The sequence below is a fragment of the Coffea arabica genome, chromosome 2c (assembly GCF_036785885.1).
Source record: "Coffea arabica cultivar ET-39 chromosome 2c, Coffea Arabica ET-39 HiFi, whole genome shotgun sequence".
NCBI lineage: Eukaryota > Viridiplantae > Streptophyta > Magnoliopsida > Gentianales > Rubiaceae > Coffea > Coffea arabica.
In genome coordinates, this window is record NC_092312.1 from 9221520 (window position 1) to 9242616 (window position 21097).

At 34.9% G+C, this 21097-nt stretch overlaps 1 protein-coding gene across 5 annotated transcripts; it reads left to right on the top strand.

The window, feature by feature from the left end:
* Window positions 1–953: 953 nt before the first annotated feature.
* On the top strand, window positions 954–19823 carry LOC113725775 (exocyst complex component SEC8-like). 5 transcript variants are annotated; one of them, XM_072074171.1, is made up of 28 exons: window positions 994–1102; window positions 1207–1244; window positions 1342–1432; window positions 1908–2120; window positions 2931–3104; window positions 4058–4162; window positions 5992–6101; window positions 7085–7264; window positions 8020–8176; window positions 8277–8383; window positions 8998–9308; window positions 9392–9555; window positions 9693–9808; window positions 11000–11070; window positions 11775–11905; window positions 12008–12057; window positions 13323–13423; window positions 14983–15095; window positions 15363–15470; window positions 15975–16172; window positions 16300–16385; window positions 17052–17247; window positions 17328–17405; window positions 18099–18200; window positions 18275–18349; window positions 19049–19144; window positions 19256–19305; window positions 19391–19823. In XM_072074171.1, exons 3-28 carry the CDS (start codon window positions 1391–1393, stop codon window positions 19476–19478), a joined length of 3222 nt encoding a protein of 1073 aa, XP_071930272.1. In that variant the 5' UTR covers window positions 994–1102; window positions 1207–1244; window positions 1342–1390; the 3' UTR covers window positions 19479–19823. The 5 variants fall into 5 exon arrangements, with proteins under 5 accessions (XP_027104928.1, XP_071930272.1, XP_027104929.1 ...); XM_027249128.2 differs by having other exon boundaries at window positions 1018–1102; window positions 1207–1248; XM_027249127.2 differs by lacking the exon at window positions 1207–1244 and having other exon boundaries at window positions 954–1102.
* The last annotated feature ends 1274 nt before the right edge of the window (window positions 19824–21097 follow it).

Consider the following 21097-nt stretch of genomic DNA (forward strand, 5'->3'; position numbering starts at 1 on the left):
TTTTTCCTATGGAAAGTTTCGAGTTTATTGTCTCATAGGTAGTAGTCTAATAGAGGCATAGTGAAGTGATGTACAAATATGCGTATAACAGTTAGAAATCTAAATTAATTTAGATCCAAAAGTTATACTTTAAATTTAGAAACCATACACCATATTCAGACGAAATGGTTGCTTAGATTGCATTAAGCCTCCCTAAATTCCAAATTTAAACTAAAATTGTTTCGATAAAATAAGAAATAGCATGTGTTGGACGAACCTCTACAAGTGCTACAAAAAGAGATTTAATTTTGCTGTATTATGTAACATCATGTTTAGACTTGTAATTATAATGGACTAGTTTTAGTCTGCTCGGAACCCAGAAAAAGAAAAAGAGTTTTTTTTTTTGAATATATAAGATATAAATTTCTTAATAACTAGTATCAAATTAAAATGATGGACTAGTTTGTAAATCAAGCATTAGAAATGTGGATATTAAGAAAGGATATACATAATAATATATTTTTTTCCAAGGTTTTAGACTACCATCATTGTAATATATTGTATGTTTTTAAATAGTATAAAAATTAAAAAAGTTAGACAGCATTTTGTTATTATTTTTTTGTTTTCATCATTTAATCAATTACTACATTGCGTATGAGTAAAAATTACGTCTTTAAGTTTAATCCTATCAACAAGCCTAGTTGCCTTTACTGTAGTTTATACATGACGCATGCACAAAAGAGAAAAAATCGAAATTGCCAATCTCATGTATATTGACGTAGTAGTAATTTAATCATAATAGAATTTTATTACCAAATTTGTCATGACTAAATTGACACATCTCAAAAGTTTAGGGGTCATAGTTAATATTCTAAGGCAATTATCTTTTTCATTTTTATTTCAAGTTTGAACAGGTTAATGACGTCACCCACGTGACTCCGCCGCTTTGTCATGTTATCATTAGAAGAAAAGTCGTAGACCCATATTGAGTTAATATTACGACTCTTTTTTATTTTTATTTTTTGCCCCCTGCAACGTCCTTTTCTATTTATTTTTTGTTTTTTGTTTTTTTATTTTTAACCAGCTTTGAATCCTCTGATCTCATATCATATTTTGAACAAAGGTAATAATAATATATATTGTTAATGATTCGAATTTAATTTATCCGATTCGTTTTCTTCATCAGAAAGTTTACAGATCCGAATCATTTCCTCTCTTTCCTGACAGCATTTTCTCCTCCTTCTTTCACACACTCACGCACAAACGCAAGTACATGTCTTCTTCTACGTTAATTAATCCAGTATTTACTTCAATGACGATTTGGATGTAATTAATCTGAATTTTGGCAATTTTGTTTTTCAGCCCGAATTTTCAGTAATTGGAGCTGGTGACTAAGCTGATTGGATTCCGGATGGGGATTTTCGACGGGTTACCGATTTCCCGAGACAAAGCCGTGAGTTTGCATCTTCTTGTCTAAAATTAGACTTTTTTGAATTATCAGTAAAACGTTAGTGTTGAGACCTTTGACTCAATTTGTATTTCTTTTTATTGTTTAAGATTGCAGCCTTTCATTTTTGCTTATTGTTGTGTTTAATAACCCACATGCGTAAAGTATTTGAAGATTTTAGTTGCGAAGTATTGTAATCGACGAGAGAAAATGGGGTTATTATGTAGTTGGATGATTTGGTTATTCTTGAACATGACCTAAATTGGAGCAAGGATTTTCTGCCGCCGGCATGAATTCCTTTGGGTGATGAATTTTCTGGTCGAGAGCTCTACTTTGTAAATACTACTCAAAATTCAACATGAAGTTGGGCTTGTAACTAGACCCATTGATTCAGAGCTTGTTGGAAATATCAACATGAGAGAATTAGTATTTCTGGTTGATCCTGCACATTCTTTCTGATTTTGCTTCATTCCAAATGCAGTATTTGAGGGAGGAACTTGCGAGAATAGATGAGAGCTGGGCTGCTGCACGTTTTGATTCTTTACCTCACGTTGTACATATTTTAACATCCAAAGATCGTGATGGTGAAGCACAGCTTTTGAAGGAGCAGAGTGATATCATTGAAGAAGTTGTAGATGAAGTAGTGCATGCTTATCATGGTGGCTTCAACAAAGCTATCCAAAATTATTCTCAGGTTGCTAATTATTTCTTCTTTTTCTTGTTTACCTTTCTTGCCGCCCTTTGATTAAAGTTTTCAACTTTTCTTTATGTTAGTTATCTTTGTCATGTATAAATCTTATTCCAAGTTGATTGATGTAATGCCAAGATTCGAGATGATGCTAGTAATCGGCATATTTATGTATCAGTATCGTCGTCAACTTTCTTGCGTAAAAGAAGGATCTGTTATATACTGATACGACATTTAGGTAGACTGTAATTGTAGTATAGTAAAGAGGTTATATAGCATATTCTGATTGTACATGTGCACTGTATATCTTCACTATTCTGTTTTAGAGAGAGAGAGAGAGTGGTTGGAGAAGGTAAGAGATGGAAGGACAACATTAGGGCATATGTCTTCGAAATCAGCTACTTTGCTTAACTATAAAACAACCACATTGAGTATTATCTTTCAGAGCTGGGTGAAGGATCTATAGTCTATGACCTACTGTTATTTTCTTCCTTATAAAGCTAATTGTGTTGCTATAGGATGTCTACTTGTTTTAGTTGGCAGCATACTACTGTTTTAATTTTTTTTTACTTTTGATAGATTCAGGAAGAGTGTCTCGCTAATATATATTACTTTCTTGCCATTTTTAACGCTCGAGTTGTTATCCTTAGTGGAGGAGTTTATGTTTTTCCTGGTTGTGGTGCATTTTTTTTCTTTTTAGTATTAGTGGTAATTATCTATTAGAACCTCCCTATTTTTGCTTTTGCCGCCGGGAAGTAGAGCATTTAACCCTTCTTAATATTTCAAGTTTGTATTAGCTCAACTATTTTCCTCCAGATTTTGCGGTTATTCAGTGAATCTGCTCAGAGTATTGCTGTACTAAAGGGTGATTTGGGTGACGCAAAGAAGCTTCTTGGCGCTCAAAACAAGCAGTTGCATCAGTTATGGTATCGTTCGGTTACATTGCGGCATATTATATCATTGTTGGATCAACTGGAGGGCATAGCTAAGGTATGTCAATTGTTGTTTTCATCCTCATTCATGCATGGTTTGCCTTGCGGTACTCTTCCTTGCTGTCCATAAAAGTGTTGTTCAAATTGGTATTTCTACAAAAAAATAGAGTCAATCAGAAGTTATTATTTGAGCTCAAGATCAAAAGTAATATAAAGAATGCACAAGTATGTGTAAGGAGAATCTTATAGACCATTTTAGTAAGTACAACAAAAAATAGTAGGAAGGTCATCTCTATTAAATGCTGATACATATTCTGGTAAGAATTATGTTTATGTTTTCATGTTCTTTGAACTCTGAAGGATGAAAGCATTGGGCATCACATCAAGCAATAAAGGTTAGAAAGTGACCGCAGAGATAAATTTAAAGTTCCAGTAACAAAAAAGAATCACTGAAGGCAGAATAGAATAAAAAATTTGGAAAATTATATCTTGGAAAATTTGGAGATGTCTCTTTTACTTTCCTTCTGGGTGGGATATACAAGTCTTTAGCTTCTCTGTTAGTTTTTCTGACATGTTGGGTTGTACAATCATCTAATTTCTGTCTTCCAATTGAATATCAGAAACTTATTTTGGTTCTTGGCTGCTTGGAGCAAGTTATTGGTGATCTATGATTTTGCTAGTATCCTTGCTAATTCAAACTCGGTGATCTAAAAGCTTGTACTTTCTTGAATTTACCTTTTTAAATATTTTTTACTGTGTTTATTTCATTTATTTAATTTGTAGAAATTTACATCTACATTGGAGATTAATCTGCTAAAGTGGCGCATAATTTGTTTTAGCACTTCCTTCCATCATTATACAAGTTGACCAATATACTGAAAGAAACATTTGTGGAAGCCGTGATTCTTTTCAGCATCCTTTCTCTTCATTGTAGATAATTGTTCTAAACACCTAGCATTTGTCGTCTTATGATTTATTTGTCTTGGTTTTCTCTTCCTCATTATGGCTTAGGTTCCAGCTCGTATTGAGAAGCTCATTGCTGATAAGCAGTTCTATGCTGCAGTGCAGTTACATGTTCAATCTACATTAATGCTGGAGAGAGAGGGCCTTCAGACGGTTGGTTTGGTTGATGCATTCTTTAATATTTTGTTACTTTCCTCTGCTGCTTTTGATTTTTAATGTAAATAAGTACGAATCCATGTTCTGATTTTTCTAGCTTATGAAGTATGGTCATAAAATAATTTCACATCTTATGTCTTTAAATATGGGGCAGTTACTTCTGAGAACTGGAGTTTTAAATTATTGACTTACTGTGTTGATAGATTGTTTTCTGGTTATGTTGAATTGTGAAAATATTCACATTTAGGTTAGGGTTTTAGAAGTTCACCTGGATATTGAACTCAGCTGTCAATGTGAAGCCACAAATAAGGTCTGACTCCATGAGTTCTTAGCTGTGTGGTGACTATGGTCAATTTGAAGGATCTTTGGCTTATTTCCCCCTTGTGCTATCTTTTATGCGCTTTAATTATGTGAAATTTTAGTTACAGAATTTGAATGGTTGAGCACACTAATTCATAAGGTTTCATTTAACTAAGAACTTCAGGACATTAAAGATGTCTGATCTGTTTAATGGGATGATATTGTGGGATGCCTTTGATCGCTGTTATTGAATTTTACTCTACAGCACTACATTGTGGTAAAGCCATTTAATTGGTTCATTATTTTTTTGGGTCATTGGAATGAAATTGCTAACCCATCCAACTAATATAAACTAGAGTGGAGTTAAATATTGCGAATCAAAGGCAAGCAGATGTGTGAAATTGGACTCCCGATTCAACATCAGCAAGCATGTGATTTCCAGGCTCCATAGCAAGTGACACCAACATATTTTTACCATAAGAATTAGTATATTAGAATGCTTCATTTGTGAGATGACCCTTGTGTGATCTGAATAGCACAGGCCTGTGAGACAAACATTATAAACGCTCAAGGACATGATGAGAACTTAAATATTTTGATTGGAAAATCATCAAATTTTTTCTTAGAAAAAGGGTCGATATTGAATCCTGTGTCAAAATCAATACTAAGAGTAATCAAAATACTAAGATTGGTAATAACAATTATCAAATAATTGATAATATTGATAAAAAAGGCCCTTTTATCTTCTGCTTCCGCAAAATCCCAAAATAAACTCGCCAAGTCCAAAAAAAGTACATATGAAATTGAGCACAATTTTGCAAAGAAATAGCCCACTTGTTTCTCAAGAAGAGTTGGGAAACATGCTCAATATCATTTGATTGAGTGGTTGACCCAGCCCCTTGTTGTTTGAAGAAACCCTGACTTTTCTTAGAGTTCAACCTTATGAAAAGCTGTCAAATGGTTGTGGCTGCCATGTTGCATACGCTTTCAGTCCATCCCTCTCTAGACAAGTTAAGTCCATGATAAAATAGAAACTGTTTACATCCACCTGTGGTTGACTTCATCTTAATGTACTCGTACGCTCAAGTATCTCAATATGCAGTCTTAAAGCACTTGATAGGATATTAAATTTAAGGACTTTATTTACTGGTTGAAGTTAATGCAGCTCTCAGTTTGGTCACATAAATCTCTTAGGTTGTTCCATAATGAATTCCAGATTAAGCTAAATATATAGTAGTATGTGCATACAGAATGTGTGCACATTCTCTTACATGACAAGCAGGCAACTTGGTTCCAGGTTTTTTAGGGTTCACTAGATATCTACTGCAGTGCCTTTCTCATTTGGCCTGGTAGACCAATGTCTTAAATGAATAGCTATTTGATGTTTGTAATCATTGCTCTAAATTTTGGTTCCCTTCTCCCTCGTCCTCCTTCTCTTCCCCCCCCCCCCCCCCAAAAAAAAGGATTTGATTTATTTGATGATGCTTGTAGTCGCATCTAAACTGCATGCCCTTTGATGTTCTCAGGTTGGTGCTCTACAAGATGTCAGATCTGAGTTGACGAAATTGCGAGGAATTCTTTTCTATAAAGTATTGGAGGATATGCATGACCATCTTTATAACAAGGGTGGATACAGGTAATGTTTCTTATCCCTATTTGATCATATATGTTTATTAAGTGTCTTCTTGTGGATTTTAAATATTGACTTTCCTGCTTTTGCATTTCTGTGAAGTCCTTATTTATCCATGTAATTTGCAATATGAGGTAAATTTGGAATGTGATGTCAGAATATTTCAGGGTTGTCAGCTTGTGACACATTGCCTTGTTTTCCAAGGGAAAGTCTGCTTAGACTGAGTCTGACACCCACTGCCCTTTTGGTCAGGGAAATGGGAGTGGTTTACAACAGTTAAATGTGTAACTTTTTTGCATGTTTTGCGTCAAGTCAATCAAAGTACACTTCTACATCTGCCTACACAAAGGTTTTATGTTGGGAGGGTTTAAGACATCCTTGGGGAGAAAGTCTGTACACACAGTCCACTAACAGAAGACCTCAGTTTCTTGTTGATTTCTGAAGCAAGCTGTCTCCTTTTTCTTGTTTGCCCCTATCGAATATTCTTTTGCCATTAGTGTTTGTTGCTTTTTTGTTTCTTCAATTGAATGCTCCCTTTTTGTTTAATATATTTTGCTTGCTTGAGTTTTTTTGCATCCTCTTCCTCTTCATAGTGGTCCTTTCATTTTAGTCTGTGTTTGTACGACACTTTATACACCTTGATCTTGTATGATTTTAAGTTGAACAACTAATATTCATGTTCCCTTTTAAAATATCTGTCCTTGAGTAACACCCATTGAGTAACAAGGGTTGCCATTTTTTCTTAGCCAAATCTCTGAATTCAGGTTTTAGCTATTTTTTTACACCACTTGCACAGCAAGCTTTTCATCCAGTTAGGTAAAACTATATCAGATGACTACATAAGGGGGCAAAGATAAAACACACAGCAAGATAGCAGTTCCAACATTTTATTTTGTAATTCTCTGTTTTTGATGGTCTCTTTTGAGCATCAGGCAAGGCATGATTCTTAAAACTTGCTGCTTGGTGAAATTTGATTTCTTCTTGTGCAGTTCTGCTGTGTCAAGTATTGACGAGATGGATGATGCAGTGCCAACTGCCACAGCTGTTGCATATTTTACAAACAACACGCAAACTCTCTCTAGAAGAACCAGGTTGCTTAAAGGCGACAATCAGTTTGGTTCATCTGGACTTGGAGATGGATCATTTCGAGCTAGTTCTATTGACGGGGGGTAATATAGAATACTTATTTAAGATTCACTTGTGTAAATTGTATTTTTCTTTGTTTGGTTGCTACTTGGCAAATTGTATTTTTCTTTGTTTGGTTGCTACTTCTGCTTCACTGTGTAGAATCTGGCTCCTGTTCTTTGATTTTCTTAATATTAATTCTGCTGCTGGTTAGAATCAACTTTGATGACTGAATACTTTGTCTCACGACTAAGAAAACTTGTTTAGCATCACCGGTTAGACTGATGACTGTCACCTTGTGTGTGTTACATACCCATTTATTTGTTCTGTTGTTCGTCTTTCTTCTGACTCAGTTTTGGCCTATATATTGGTTTACGTTTTGTGTTTATATCTACTGCTCAAATTCTAGTGTGCAAGAGAGTCAAACAAGAAAGAGATGTTTGCTTGTCTAAAATATCAAAGTCTGTTCAAAGTATAAAAATCTATAACACAATGCATTTTTTTTTTTTTTTTTACAAAAGGTAAGATTAAATTGCAGTGTTGAGGGATGAAACAGAGCAATTTTTGCATGGTGTGCACTATTGCAGTTCCCCCACATTGCATGCATGTTGTGCTCTATTGACTGATAAGTTTTTACAAGTAATGCGTATGTAAATGGATTTTCAATATAAAAACTTGGAATGGTTTTAGTTTGTTCTGAAGAAATATTTGCTTTGATGATTCAAATGCCTAATTTTTCTTTATTGGATTGAATAATGTGCAAAGTAAATAATGCATAATCTACCTCTTTGCTCTGTAGTTCATCATTTGACGGTCACGATGAGGATGGCACTTTGGATGTACAAGAGGATGGTATGTCAAAGGTCAATGGTGGTGATGATACATTAAAGGATGTCAAGCTTTTTTCTCGTCAGATTCCAATTTGGCTGTCAGATGCCACTCCTGATGAATTTGTTGTATGAATGCTGTACACACTGTACAATCTCATCTGTGCAATTAGTAATCAACTTATCTTGTCAAACAGTTATGAGCTTTTTATTTTGAATCTGCATGTAGGAAACAATGCGAAAGAGTGATGCTCCTTTGCATGTTAAGTATTTGCAGACCATGGTTGAGTGCCTCTGCCTGCTTGGCAAAGTTGCTGCTGCTGGTGCCATAATATGGTAAGTTTTCAACATTCAAAATCAATAAGAGTCTCGTCTCATAAGATGATCAGGCATAGTTTTAACAAGTTGATATATGTCTCTTCCAAGGCCTAATCAAATCTCTAACTTCTGCTGCACAATCTCTCTCCCATTCGACTTCTTTCTCTTGGCTCACTGCAAACTCGTAACTTTTGATCCGCTTTTTTCACTTGTATTCTTTCGGCTGCATGTGACATCTTTATCTTCTTAGAAGTATTAATATATAAGCTTCATATCTTGTTCTTAATGGTTTCAAAGAGTAAGGGGAATCAAAGTGCTTTTTGTCATAGTCAAATCAAAATTCCTTGTGCTTGTTACCTCAGCTTCTACAATCGTGTGTTACAGGACACTATGGGATAATTTGTTAAGCCAGTTTGCTTTATGCAGCTACAGGAGATAAGCAGGACTTAAAATCTGCTTCTGTTCTTTTCGATTGAAATTGTTAGACATAAGGCATCAAATTGTCATTTAGTGAGCTAGCGTTAGGTATATATGCATTGAGCTTGTTTTAGGAGTGATGGCTTTTACTTTCTATTGTTTTCTCAAACAAATTAGAACATGACTTTTGGTCTTTTCCTTGTTGTTTTCAACAGCCAAAGGTTGAGACCTACAATTCATGATATAATTACAACCAAGATTAAATCACAAGCAGAGCGTTCGAACTCTTCAAGGCCTGGCATTGGGCAAGCTGCACAAACTGGGTTAACAGGTCTACACTATTTAAAGGGACAGTTGGAAAGTTATCAGCTATTAAAGCAGAAAAAACATCAAAATGGAATTTCTCTAGCTGGAGCCTTATTAGCTGTGAGCCCAGTGTCTTCTGTAATGTCTCCCAGTGGAACAGCACAGGCTTCTGCAAAAGAACTTCTTGATTCCATTCTGGAAACTGTTGTTAGGATTTTTGGTTAGATATGAGTGCCTCTCTTTTCTTCAATTTAATGCCTGTAATTACTTCTCTACTTTCTGAACAAATCATTATGATTGCAGAGAACCATGTTATTGTTGGAGAGCTTCTTGAGACAAAATCTGCCCAGCAGGTTGACTTGAATACACCCAAGTCCATAGTTGGAGAGTCCAATTGGAACCATGATCCTGAGGCATCACATGATACTGGTGGTTATAGCATTGGCTTCTCGCTGACTGTTTTACAGGTAGGTCTCTTATGATTGTGATTTTTTTGTTAAGGTTGAATTTCTTACTCTGTTAAATTCTTAAAGTTCTAGCGCCAGAGTACATTTTAATTTGTGAATTAAATGCATCATTATGGTTTTGATGGATTGCGGATTAGAGTGAGTGTCAACAACTCATATGTGAAATATTACGAGCTACTCCTGAAGCTGCATCAGCAGATGCTGCTGTCCAAACGGCTAGACTTGCAAGCAAGGCTCCATCTAAAGATAAGAGGTGAGTAAAGAAAATATTGATTCTCTTCCACTTTATCTTGGAGATTCTGTTCCTCTTTCTTCAAGATATTTATTTTCAGATAGCAACTCTAGGTCTAGGGCCAATTCCTTGCTTGGAATGATAACATCAAATTTCAAAAATTGGGAACTATAGTGAAGTGCTTCTGCAATCTTTGCAAGAGCAAAGTTTGTATCTCATCTTCATTTGTCTTGACTGAATAGTCTCTGCCATCAAATTGGAGTTAGTTGCAGTTCATCTACTTCTTATCTCTCCTCGCCTATGTAGAGTTTGTTTTTATTCACAATTTGCGTCATGAAAAAATCAATTGGACCATGCGGTCTTGCATGACTTAAGGCCAGTACGTGAGTCATGAAAAGTGTATGATTGTTAAAAGTGCTTAACTCATAATCTAGTGGAGGAATAAAATTCAGGCAGTTTTATTTTAAATCGTTTTTTAGTATATGATCAGGAATGATGCAAATAAGGTATTCAGGAAAATTGGATCAGGTTTCAGACTTTGTTGCAATTGAGATTCAGCTACATGATGTTGAAACCTGCATGCCTATTTGTTTAATGTTCTTTCTGACCCAATAAATGGTAAGCTACGATTTGTTGATGTCTAATTGTTTAAACTGTTTAAGCTTTTCTTTGATTGAAATGACTGAAATATACTTTCCGTTACTAATTGCAACAATCTTAATTTATGGTTTTACTCTAATTGGGAACAATTTCATGTGATAATTAGCTGCATAAGTAACTCATAGGGGGCGATTTACATGCTGCAGTGATTCACTTTTGGAACGGCCAACCACTGAAGGTGCTGAATATTCCATAAAATTGTCCATGTGTTTGAGCACTGAACATAGTTACCTGATGATTTTTAAAAGCATGATCGACCTAATTGAAATGATTTAGGAATCGTGACATTGTTAGAGTGAACACTAATAGTTTCATTTAATGAAGTTCCAGGGATACAAAACTGGATGGTCCCTATTTATATTTTGTACTTGATAGAATTATTACAGAAAGTAGTTCTGCTGCAACAGTGGCTTTATGTTTCATATTCTGTAGAATTTGTTTAATTCTTATTATGACTAGTAATGTTGCATTAGTGATTTCCCTGAATCTTTAAGATTTTTTTACCTCTCATTGGCTTTGACATTAATCTTTTTTGTTGAATCTGTGCTGTAGGGACGGATCTGAAGATGGTCTAACTTTTGCCTTTCGCTTCACAGAAGCTACAATTTCCATTCCTAATCAGGGTATGTGCAACTGTGCTATTGCATTTCTTACAATTCCTTTTTCTGTTGCGTGAATATATGATTTATTGCCCTTGTTGAGGTACCTATGGAATTACTTGACTTTGTCATGTTTAAAATTTTGTTCCATACCCGAAGTAAAATATCTGTTGCGTTTTTCCATTTTTTACTGGGACAAAATTGTTCCGTTCAGTTGTCTGAACCCCATTGCCATTGAATAAATTGTGCCTGCAGGAAGATCGATCATACTTATAAGGTGTCAAAGTTGATAATAAATTCATTTAGCTATCAGTCATGATATTTTGTGGGTATGAAGCAGGATAGTTTAAGTAAATTCGAAGAAAATCTGTAGTAATCTGTTTTGGGCTTCACGTTTTAGAATGTCAATGCCATGTTCTTGCTTCTTCATCTGCTAATACCTTTACCCAAAGTTTGCATGCTATGTTTATCTTCTTTCAACAAATGATGCAATCAAAGCTTTTTAATTTTTTAATTTTTTTTGATTGATTTCATCTATACTTCCTCTCTCCTGCCATCCTGGGTTTGGAGAAACAGTAGACGTATGGAAAAACTGGTCTGCCAATTGCAGTTACATTTAGACTGTAACATATCCATTTCAAGTTACTTTTTACAACCAGATTCCTCTTTCCTTTTCAACTTTTCACTCCATTGTCCTTAGTAAGTTTATCGTGAACAATTTGACTCAGGGGTTGATCTCATTCGCCAAGGATGGAGTAGGCGAGGTCCTAATGTGCTTCAAGAAGGTTATGGTACTGCAGCTATTCTACCCGAGCAGGGCATATATTTAGCGGCATCTGTATATCGACCCGTTCTTCAGGTTTAGCATTTGACACGCTTTTCTATTTCTTTCCCCCTTTTCCTCTTGTTACTATCAAACATGGATTATGTAACTGGTCTTATAAAATTTGTTTGTCTGCAGTTTACAGATAAAGTTGCTTCATTGCTACCTCAAAAGTATTCTCAGCTTGGGTAAGCTTGGAGTTAATTATACAGCTTCTTGTTCTTGAGAATGAATTTTTTTTTCCTGACAGTTTACAGGAAAATGGTTAAAGGCAATTGTTGCCATGGTTCTCTACTTATCTTTTGACATTTTCTTGTGCTGCTCTTGATTTTTGTTGAGGAAACATAAGTGGATGAAAGGATAATGTTACCATATGACCTGCTCTTCAAGCTTCTAATAAAGAATTTATCCTCTTCAGCGAGAACTAGAACTTCATTACTGAATTTTCAGACAACTGCAAGGCTCTATGCTTAGCTGTATACGATAATTTTGATGATGTCATAATAACTGAGGCCTCAGGATTTAATATTTTGTGATAAAGCACGACCGTCATTGAAATGTTCAAGTCCTAAACTTTCAAGAAGATTTGTTTACCAGAATCTGAAGAAGAGTGCAATTTCGGACTAAATTCAAGTAATCACATATTTGTCTAAATTTTCTGGTAGAAGTACAAAAAGATATAGATGTACATAAAATTTTGACTGCTGTGTGTCGGACATGCCTGATTGTGAGTTTTTATTACGAAGGCTTGCTTCCATTTGGGAGTTGATATGCTATTATTTGCACGACTGTATGACATTCTCCTTCATCATCACCAAACAAAATGGGGGAAAAATAAGAGTGGTGTCATTGCAGAAATGATTTTTTCTTTTTTGAAGTTGTTTTAGTGAGGTGGGTATATAGCTTTTCTGGACATCATGGAAACAATATTAACACCACAAAATGATATATGAAGGTAAATGGTTAGTGTAATTAGATGTCTATGAGTAAATTGGAAAACAGTTGCTATAATTAAAAAACTCCATGTGACTGCCCTTTGCCACAGTTGTCAAAGGAATTTAGGGCTTGGTTATGCACTGGGATACTTCCTGGATAAACTGGAAATTAGAGATTCTGATTTAGTGTAGTGTGTACCCAAAAGGTAACAATAATGACTGGAATACTTTTGACATTGTGGTGATTGGAACAAGCTTCATCAAATGATAGTTTATACTGCTGTGGAATTGATTTATTAGCTCCTTAAAATTACTATGGGTTTCAAAAGTGAATGGTTCCTGTTGTTGCTCACAACTTAAATTGGTTTGTAGTAACCTTCATTTTTCTTTGTTTTATCCTTTAGTGTGTCTTAACCACTAGAGGGTCTGGGACATGGGTGTTAGTTTTTCTTGCCTCTGGTTTTTATAATGCTTCCCAGTTAGTTGACTTACACATTCCTTGCTTTCGAAATTTTCAGGAATGATGGGTTGTTAGCATTTGTGGAGAACTTTGTGAAGGATCACTTTTTACCTACAATGTTTGTTGATTACCGGAAAGGCGTTCAGCAAGCCATATCAAGTAAGTTCTACACACTAATCCATTTTTAGTTTTTCTTCATCAATTTCATTCAAGCTTTAAGGTCAAGGAATCTACAATACTGAAGTCAATATAACGATGAAAAGTTCTGCCTTAGTATTACTTTGATCATAGCCTTGTGTTTTAGAATTAAAGTAGTTAAATACCAATTTTCTTTAAAGCTCATCTTATATATTTACTCGTAATTTTTATTGTCTTTCATTTGTGCATTGAAGATATAGTTCCTCTGCATTAGTAATTCTTGATTTCTGAGGACCATATTGAACATGGTACTTTTCATATGCATTATTAAATTTTCATTTATCTAATAGGAATTTATACCTGTGTTTCTCAAGCATTAGGTGCAATTTCTGGTTTTTCCAAATCTTTTGATTCGTGGATACTGCGGTCAATTAGTAAGGAGGCAGAATCTTCAGTATTAGATTATACCACATCACGTTATTTATGTTTCACATGTCATAACAACCATCGCCTCTTTGTCCTTTCACATTGGGAGGGTAAAATAAGATTGTTCAGCAAACTGTCAATGAATCAACAATATTGTGGAGTGCAATGTAATTTGTATCTTATTTTAAGAAGTCTAACATTCATTAACTGCAGTAAGTAGATTCAGATATACATAAAGTAAGTATATAGATCTTCTATGCATGAATCTCATGCATAAATAGCTTTCCCCAAACACTGTCAAAGTAGCACAATGGGCTTAATTCTCTGCTACAAAAGTTCAGGATTCTTGATATCTTGCCATTGGAGCTATTTGCAAATTGCCCTTGCTGTTGATTAGGAGCCATACTGGTTGAAATTCTGATAGGCTTCTCAGTAGAAGTGAATCTGTCAAACTTTTGTTCTCTCTTTGTTTTAAGGGCCATTGTTGACCTTTCTGGTTTCTAAGATTCTCTTCAGAGCACAATTTTGTTCCCTTTTTCTGGTTTTTAGAAAGATCGCTTTGGTGGCTGAGAATAAATACTTATCAGGTGGAAGTTTTTGTTTTAAATATTGAGGCTGTTCACTTAATTTATTGGTCTAAATTCTCAGCAGTTTGACTGGAAAGGCCAGAATTTGACAGTCAAACTGAAATGGAGTGGACTGTATATTCTCTGAGATATTTTTCATTTGTAAGTTCCGAGAGAGGCTATTCTTGGAGAGGGGGTGGTTGTTGTGGACTTGTTGATAGAAGTTATTGGATATTGCCACGAGGTTGGCCGTCTTTTTGAACTTGGGCTTGTGCTACATAGCATCTGGATGTCCTATGTGATGCGTGAGAGATAAACAATATGTGTTGGATTGGTAAAAATTCACTTTTGGTGTTGGGAAATTTAAATCTGTTTGGAAAGAAAAGCAGTGAATGGACTTCTGTGCAAGAGGCTGCAAAGGAAGAAGAATTCAATTACTGCTCTAAAAATCCTTTAATTCAATTACTGCTCTAAAAATCCTTTCTTTCTTGTGAGGGGGGTTTTTTGGACATTATTAAGCTGAAATTGTATTAGCTGCATGATGGGTCGTTTGTCATTAAACCTTGTTTTTTGGAAATCTCTATGCAGGTCCAGCTGCATTCCGTCCAAGAGCACATGCAGCTGCTTGTTATACACCATCAATTGAGAAGGGGCGGCCTGTCTTACAAGGGCTTTTGGCAATTGATTTCTTGGCAAAGGAGGTAGTCTTAGATATTCTTTATGTCCTATGAAAGAAAAAAGGAGTGTATACAATAGACGAAGTCAAACAGGCATTTTTTGTCCAAGTCTTTCAACGCTTTGGTTACAATATTAGGGACATTCCCTCTGTCATTGTTTGAAAAGAAAGTTATTTTGTAACTTGATTGAATTTACTTTGCTCTGTAGTGATAATGAAGTGTGTACTTTTCTTTCAAGTCATTTTTTTGTCCCATTTAAATTGCGTTTAACCTATAAACCTTTTATTTCAGGTTTTTGGCTGGGCCCAAGCAATGCCTAAATTTGCTGGTGATCTCATGAATTATGTCCAAACTTTCCTTGAAAGGACATATGAAAGATGTCGGACTTCATATATGGAGGCATGAGCTCTTTTCCTCATTTTGTTAAATTTTAAGCATTTGTTGGGACCTTGGCCAGGGAAATTTGTTTGCTACTCGTCTCTTTCTCTGTTCCTAGACTAGTTTTCATTCTTTTAGAAAATCTGGGAAACTCTTGGTTAAAATAATCTCTCATTTTTGTGGCCTTCCTCAAAAGTCAAATATATAAGGGCAACACCCTAGATGTGTAAATTTTAAATGAATGGCTGTTTCTTCTACATCTCACCTTGTACGTTCATAGCGTTCCAAATAAGAAGAAGACCAATAGTTTTCATGTGTGTCATCATGCATCAAAACCTCCTGCTCAATGCACCTTGAGTAGTGGGGTTGTCATGTAAAGTGTTTTGCAGTTTCATCTGAATCTGCATAATTCCAAAGTAAATTGTTTCTGGTGGTACATGTCTTGTTTGATTATGTCAAGGATTTTCTTATTTTTCATTGCCTGGTATTTTCTTTTGACAATACTATTCCTGGGTAATATATCAGGCAGTTCTTGAGAAGCAAAGTTATATGCTCATAGGGAGGCATGATGTTGAAAATCTAATGCGCATTGATCCAGCCAGTGCTTGTTTACCAAACTTACCTGGTCAGTCAAATTTGGTCGGCAATGCTTCTGATGCTGAAACTGTGGAGTTTGAAATGCAAATGAGTGATCTTTTGTTTAACTTGAGGCCGATCAAGCAGGTATCTGTACAGTAGGAGCCTATTTAACATTTTTACCTGTTGAGCTTTGGCCTCTTATATGCAAATTAGACTAAGCCAGCATCTTGATAGTGAGCTACATGCTCTGTTTTGAATTTAATTTTTGCAGGAGAACTTGATTCGTGATGATAACAAACTTATTTTGCTGGCATCTCTGAGTGATTCACTGGAATACATTGCGGACTCAATTGAAAGGCAAGTTTTCCGCATTTGTGCTGCCATACATGTGTGGTAGTCCCGTATTATTTTCCTTGAAAGTTTTGGTTATCATGCTTTTGGCAGGCATGTGCTGTAGTATTGTGTTTTTCATACTACTTTGTTGGTAACTTTCATGTGGAAATAAACCCATACAATCGTTATGCAATTATATCATTCACTTTGGTACATTTTTATGCCTATTTTCTAATAGAAGTCTCAAGTTCATGTTGTATTTATGCTGAGTTGTTATTTCAATTTAGAATAAAAAACCTGTCGCATCAACTATATCTGTCACATATATAGATGGGCATTGTATTACCAAGATTTTATATCATCTGCTATTTTGGTGATATTAAAAAATCTAGCAAGATATCTGGCTATATTCTGCTATATTCTGATGTGAATGGATGTCACTTTCTGCATTGCAGATGAGATTTTCACAAGATGTGCACACATCCTTATTTACTTCATTATGTCTCTTGCTATTTTAGGTCGCTTACTTATGTGCCATTCACTATGTGGTTGGTCCACAGGCTTTCTAGTCGTGTATTTTCTCTGTTTATGAAATGGAAAAAGTGAATAGTATAAATTAAACTCACCAAACATGTTAAGACTCTTGGCCGATGTTTTATGTCTTACCTGATGAGTTTCCCTAATTATCAGGCTAGGAAAGACATCCAAGAAAGTATATAACCAAGTAGAAGAGAATGGGAGGCTAAAAACTCCGCGTCATAGTAGAACGACCAGTACAGCTCCTAAGGATCTTGCATCATTTGCTGAGGAGTATAGAAAACTAGCAATTGATTGCCTTAAAGTTCTGCGTGTCGAGATGCTGCTGGAGACTATTTTTCACATGCAGGTTTGACCATATTTTGGTGATTTCAATATTCTGTCAACTAAAACGGGTTTCTGCAATCTATTAAGCTTCTGTTGATGTAGGAAATGACAAGCCGGCAATATTTGGATGACCAAGATGCAGAAGAACCAGATGATTTTATCATATCATTAACATCTCTGGTATGTATCACTGCTTTCCATTTTAAACTGTGTGTAGATGTCACCTTATTGGTGCAGTGACATCCATATGTGATTCCTGGCTAGAATTTTCTGAGCAGTCTGCATTTACTCCAGCTTGAAGTATAGCTATGTCAGTTTTGTGATCTTATAGTGCCATCTAATTCAAGCGCCAATAATCTTGGAAAACTGCTTGGACCTGTTATTTGGATCAACCAATATCTGTCTTAGTTATCAATTTTCATGATATGGTCTTTATTATATGTATTGGCATGTTTATGTGTTGAAGCACCTAAGACTTATTTTAATTTGCTTATGATCTAAGGCTGTATGAATCCTCATGGCTGTTCTCTTTGCAAATACTATAAAGGACTCAGAATCTAAAAAATTATGATTAGATAGAATTTCATGTTGTCTGTACTTATTTTGGTGTAATCTGAGCATGGCATATGTGTCAAGTTGATTGTGCTATGGAAACACAATAGGCATCAAAAAACCAAACTTCCATTACCTCCTATCAGGTTTTAATTTAGTTGTCATCTTCTTTCTTTGATTGGTAACCTCCTATCATGTTCTGATTATATGTTACAAGTTTTTCCCAAATGTTCTCAATTTATGCCAAGTTGAATGATGTCATTCCATTATGTTTCTTTGGACATAATCCTTACCATAATTCTGCTTTTTTGACTGTTGTAGATAACACGTCGAGATGAAGAAATGGCACCTTTCATTGCCGAGTCGAAGCGTAAATATATATTTGGTGGAATATGTGGTGTTGCAGCACATGCGTTTATCAAGGTTTGCAAGTCAAAATTCTTTCGTTTGCAGTTCCAGATCATAGGTTGGTAACAGAGTTCTTTGTTGCCTGTTAGGCTTTGACGGATGTGACTTCTATCAACCTTTTCGGGGTTCAGCAGATATGCCGGAATTCTATTGCCTTAGAACAGGTTTGTTTTGATGATTCTTTGCTCTTGCAATGAAATAGGAGTGTCAGATTAAATCTCGGAAAATGATGATTATCCTTCTCAGTTAAATTAAGTCACACGTCACCATTCCTTGATTGTAGCTTTATAAACTATTATAAAATGAGGGTTTACTCTAGGTGTATGTGAAGGTTTAGACTTGATCGTCAGCTTTACGTGTTTGCATGATTTAATCTGGACATTAGTTGTCTAGTCCAATGATCGAAATCTGCAATACTGTTGCTTATGGTTGGAGAGGAGTTCAGGAAATAGAAAAATCGATGACTACCCATTTCTTTCGTATCTGTCAAGCTAAAAGTTATCTGATAATTTACGGCCTTATTGTCAGATTCTTTGCTGATGTTCTTTATGGATTGGGAATTTTTGAAGCAGTTTCTAGGACTGTAGTACTTGTTTGAGAATTACAAACCCCAAAGGCTACTGACCAATTGGCCAAATGCTGGATAAACTAAAATTTTGCCTACCCTTGTTATAATAGGGAGCATAGCTGTAACCCATGCATGTCAGATCTAATTGAACTGATTGCCCACAATTGTCACAAGCCTATTGTTACATAATACTGATGACTTGTTCCCAATCTAATTCTGGTTCTCAAAACTTATGCCCATTTCAATTCTGTTTCTGCTATTTTATATAGCTGATTTGTCCTAATCGTTATTGCAGGCTCTTGCTGCTATCCCTTCAATTAATAGTGAAGTCGTACAGTTGAAGCTAGATCGTGTGCGGACATACTATGAACTATTAAACATGCCATTTGAGGTAATAACTCAACTTTTTACTTGTATCAAGGCTTATGTTTTCTTTCATGACTTTTCTGCTTTCTTTTGTCAAACAACACTAATATTATCACTGTTGTACTACTCTTTACAGGCCATGTTAGCATTCATCACAGAGCATGAGCACTTGTTTACAGATGCAGAGTGAGTTTTTTTTTTTTTTTTGGCATTAGATTTAAAAGTTAATGCGCACCCCCTCTTAGTGAAATTACATTATTCAATTCTGCAGGTATGCAAATCTTCTGAATGTTCAGGTGCCTGGGAGGGATATTCCTTTTGATGCACGCGATCGTGTGTCGGAGATATTATCACGCTAGCTTGTTTAGCTTGTGCACAGTGATGAATCGCACAGTGGAATTTCAGGTTGATGTTTTTCAAGCTGTGGAGCTGAGCAGGCTCTTCATTTTTTGTACGATGCTGGCATTTGTACATAATTCCAGGTGTAATGGTGATCAGTGTCGATGAGGAAGCCATTATACTGAAAATTCTATGCCGTTTGGAACAAATTTTGTGAGTATGGTTTTTGGGGTTGTAGTATTTGTCTGTTTATAATGATTAGTGTATTCTTTAGTAGCATCAATTGTTGGCTATTTTTTTCTTTTTTTTCCCCCTTTTCTTTAACGGTTATCATTTTGTACGCAATAAGTGAGGAAATTTGTGCAGACTTGACCCGAAAAGCTAATATTTTGTTTTTTGATCAGTGGCAGTTCACTTGTCACGGGCTTAGCCTTGACAAAATATCAGCGAACTTTACACTGGCAATTTTCCAGATAAAGATGGGGATAATCCGTTTATGTTGGTAGAGATTTACAAACCATTTGATCAAAGTAGAATTATGCTCAAGTCATCCTAACATACTAAATAAGGATAGATTATGTAAAGCATCCCAGACCAAGAAATTTCATATCTGCAGGAATATCCAAGAATGGAAAGGCCTTTCGACCCAAAATACGTTTCCATCCAAAATGGTAGGAAAAAAATTTTATTATTTCAGGGTTTGATAGACAAGTTAGAACATAATATTTACTCAATTTACAATGTTCAATTTCTAATGTTTGGTATAATCAATATTTAGATGTTAGAATGAAATATACTAATTACAAATTTGACTTAATTCCCTTGGATTAGATTATAGGACATGATACATTATATTAGTTTCCGTTTTATTTGTTCTGCAATAGTATTTGTCTATTTACGTGAAGTTTTGATATTTTTGCTTTAAAAATAAATGAGGATTGATATCAAAATTCGTCAATTATAATAACTGATTCATTCTAATATATAGATTTTTAAGTTAAAATTAAAATTATAAAATATAAATTACATGAAACCAAACAATTATAATTTATTTTTAATTTATTTTCAATTTTGACATGAGATTCAAAAAATTCTTGCACAATTGTTCAAAAGTCAAAGAATAAAGTATCTTAAAACATTTGCTTCCTAGTATAAAGGAACAATTATTCTAAATACAAGGAAAATTAATTATTATGAAAAATTACATTCAAATATTAATTGAACTTACAAATAGCCAAAGATATGGTGATGCAATATAAAATTTATGAGGATAAATTTGATGTCTTACTATTTAGGCATTCTAAGATGAAGGTGTAAAGATCTTTCCCTAAATTCTTTTTAAAGAATGAGATTCTAGAAAAAAAATAGTTGGAATGAGCATTCTAGGAGGAAAAGATTTTCTCACCTGAATGAATCATACTAAACACTGAAATAGAATGGACAAGTTGGAAAAGTCTTTCCTTTCTAATCTATTCCTACGCACTAAACTGGAGGTAAAGTCAATAGAGAAAAAAAATAAAATTGAAGTTGCTCTCTCTCTAGTTTAAGAATTTTAAGTGAGAAATGGGACAATTTTAGACGTGATTGTCATCATAATTTTGCTATCTACTGCATGGAGGATAAACTAGGTATATAAAAA

Bases quoted from the DNA above. Each gene is read 5' to 3' on its own strand.
- LOC113725775 (XM_027249127.2), top strand. From the start codon at position 1,391: ATGGGGATTTTCGACGGGTTACCGATTTCCCGAGACAAAGCC. The intron at 12,058-13,322 runs GTAAGCTTGGAG...CGAAATTTTCAG, and splicing joins CAAAAGTATTCTCAGCTTGG to GAATGATGGGTTGTTAGCAT. The intron at 16,173-16,299 runs GTATCTGTACAG...TAATTTTTGCAG, and splicing joins ACTTGAGGCCGATCAAGCAG to GAGAACTTGATTCGTGATGA.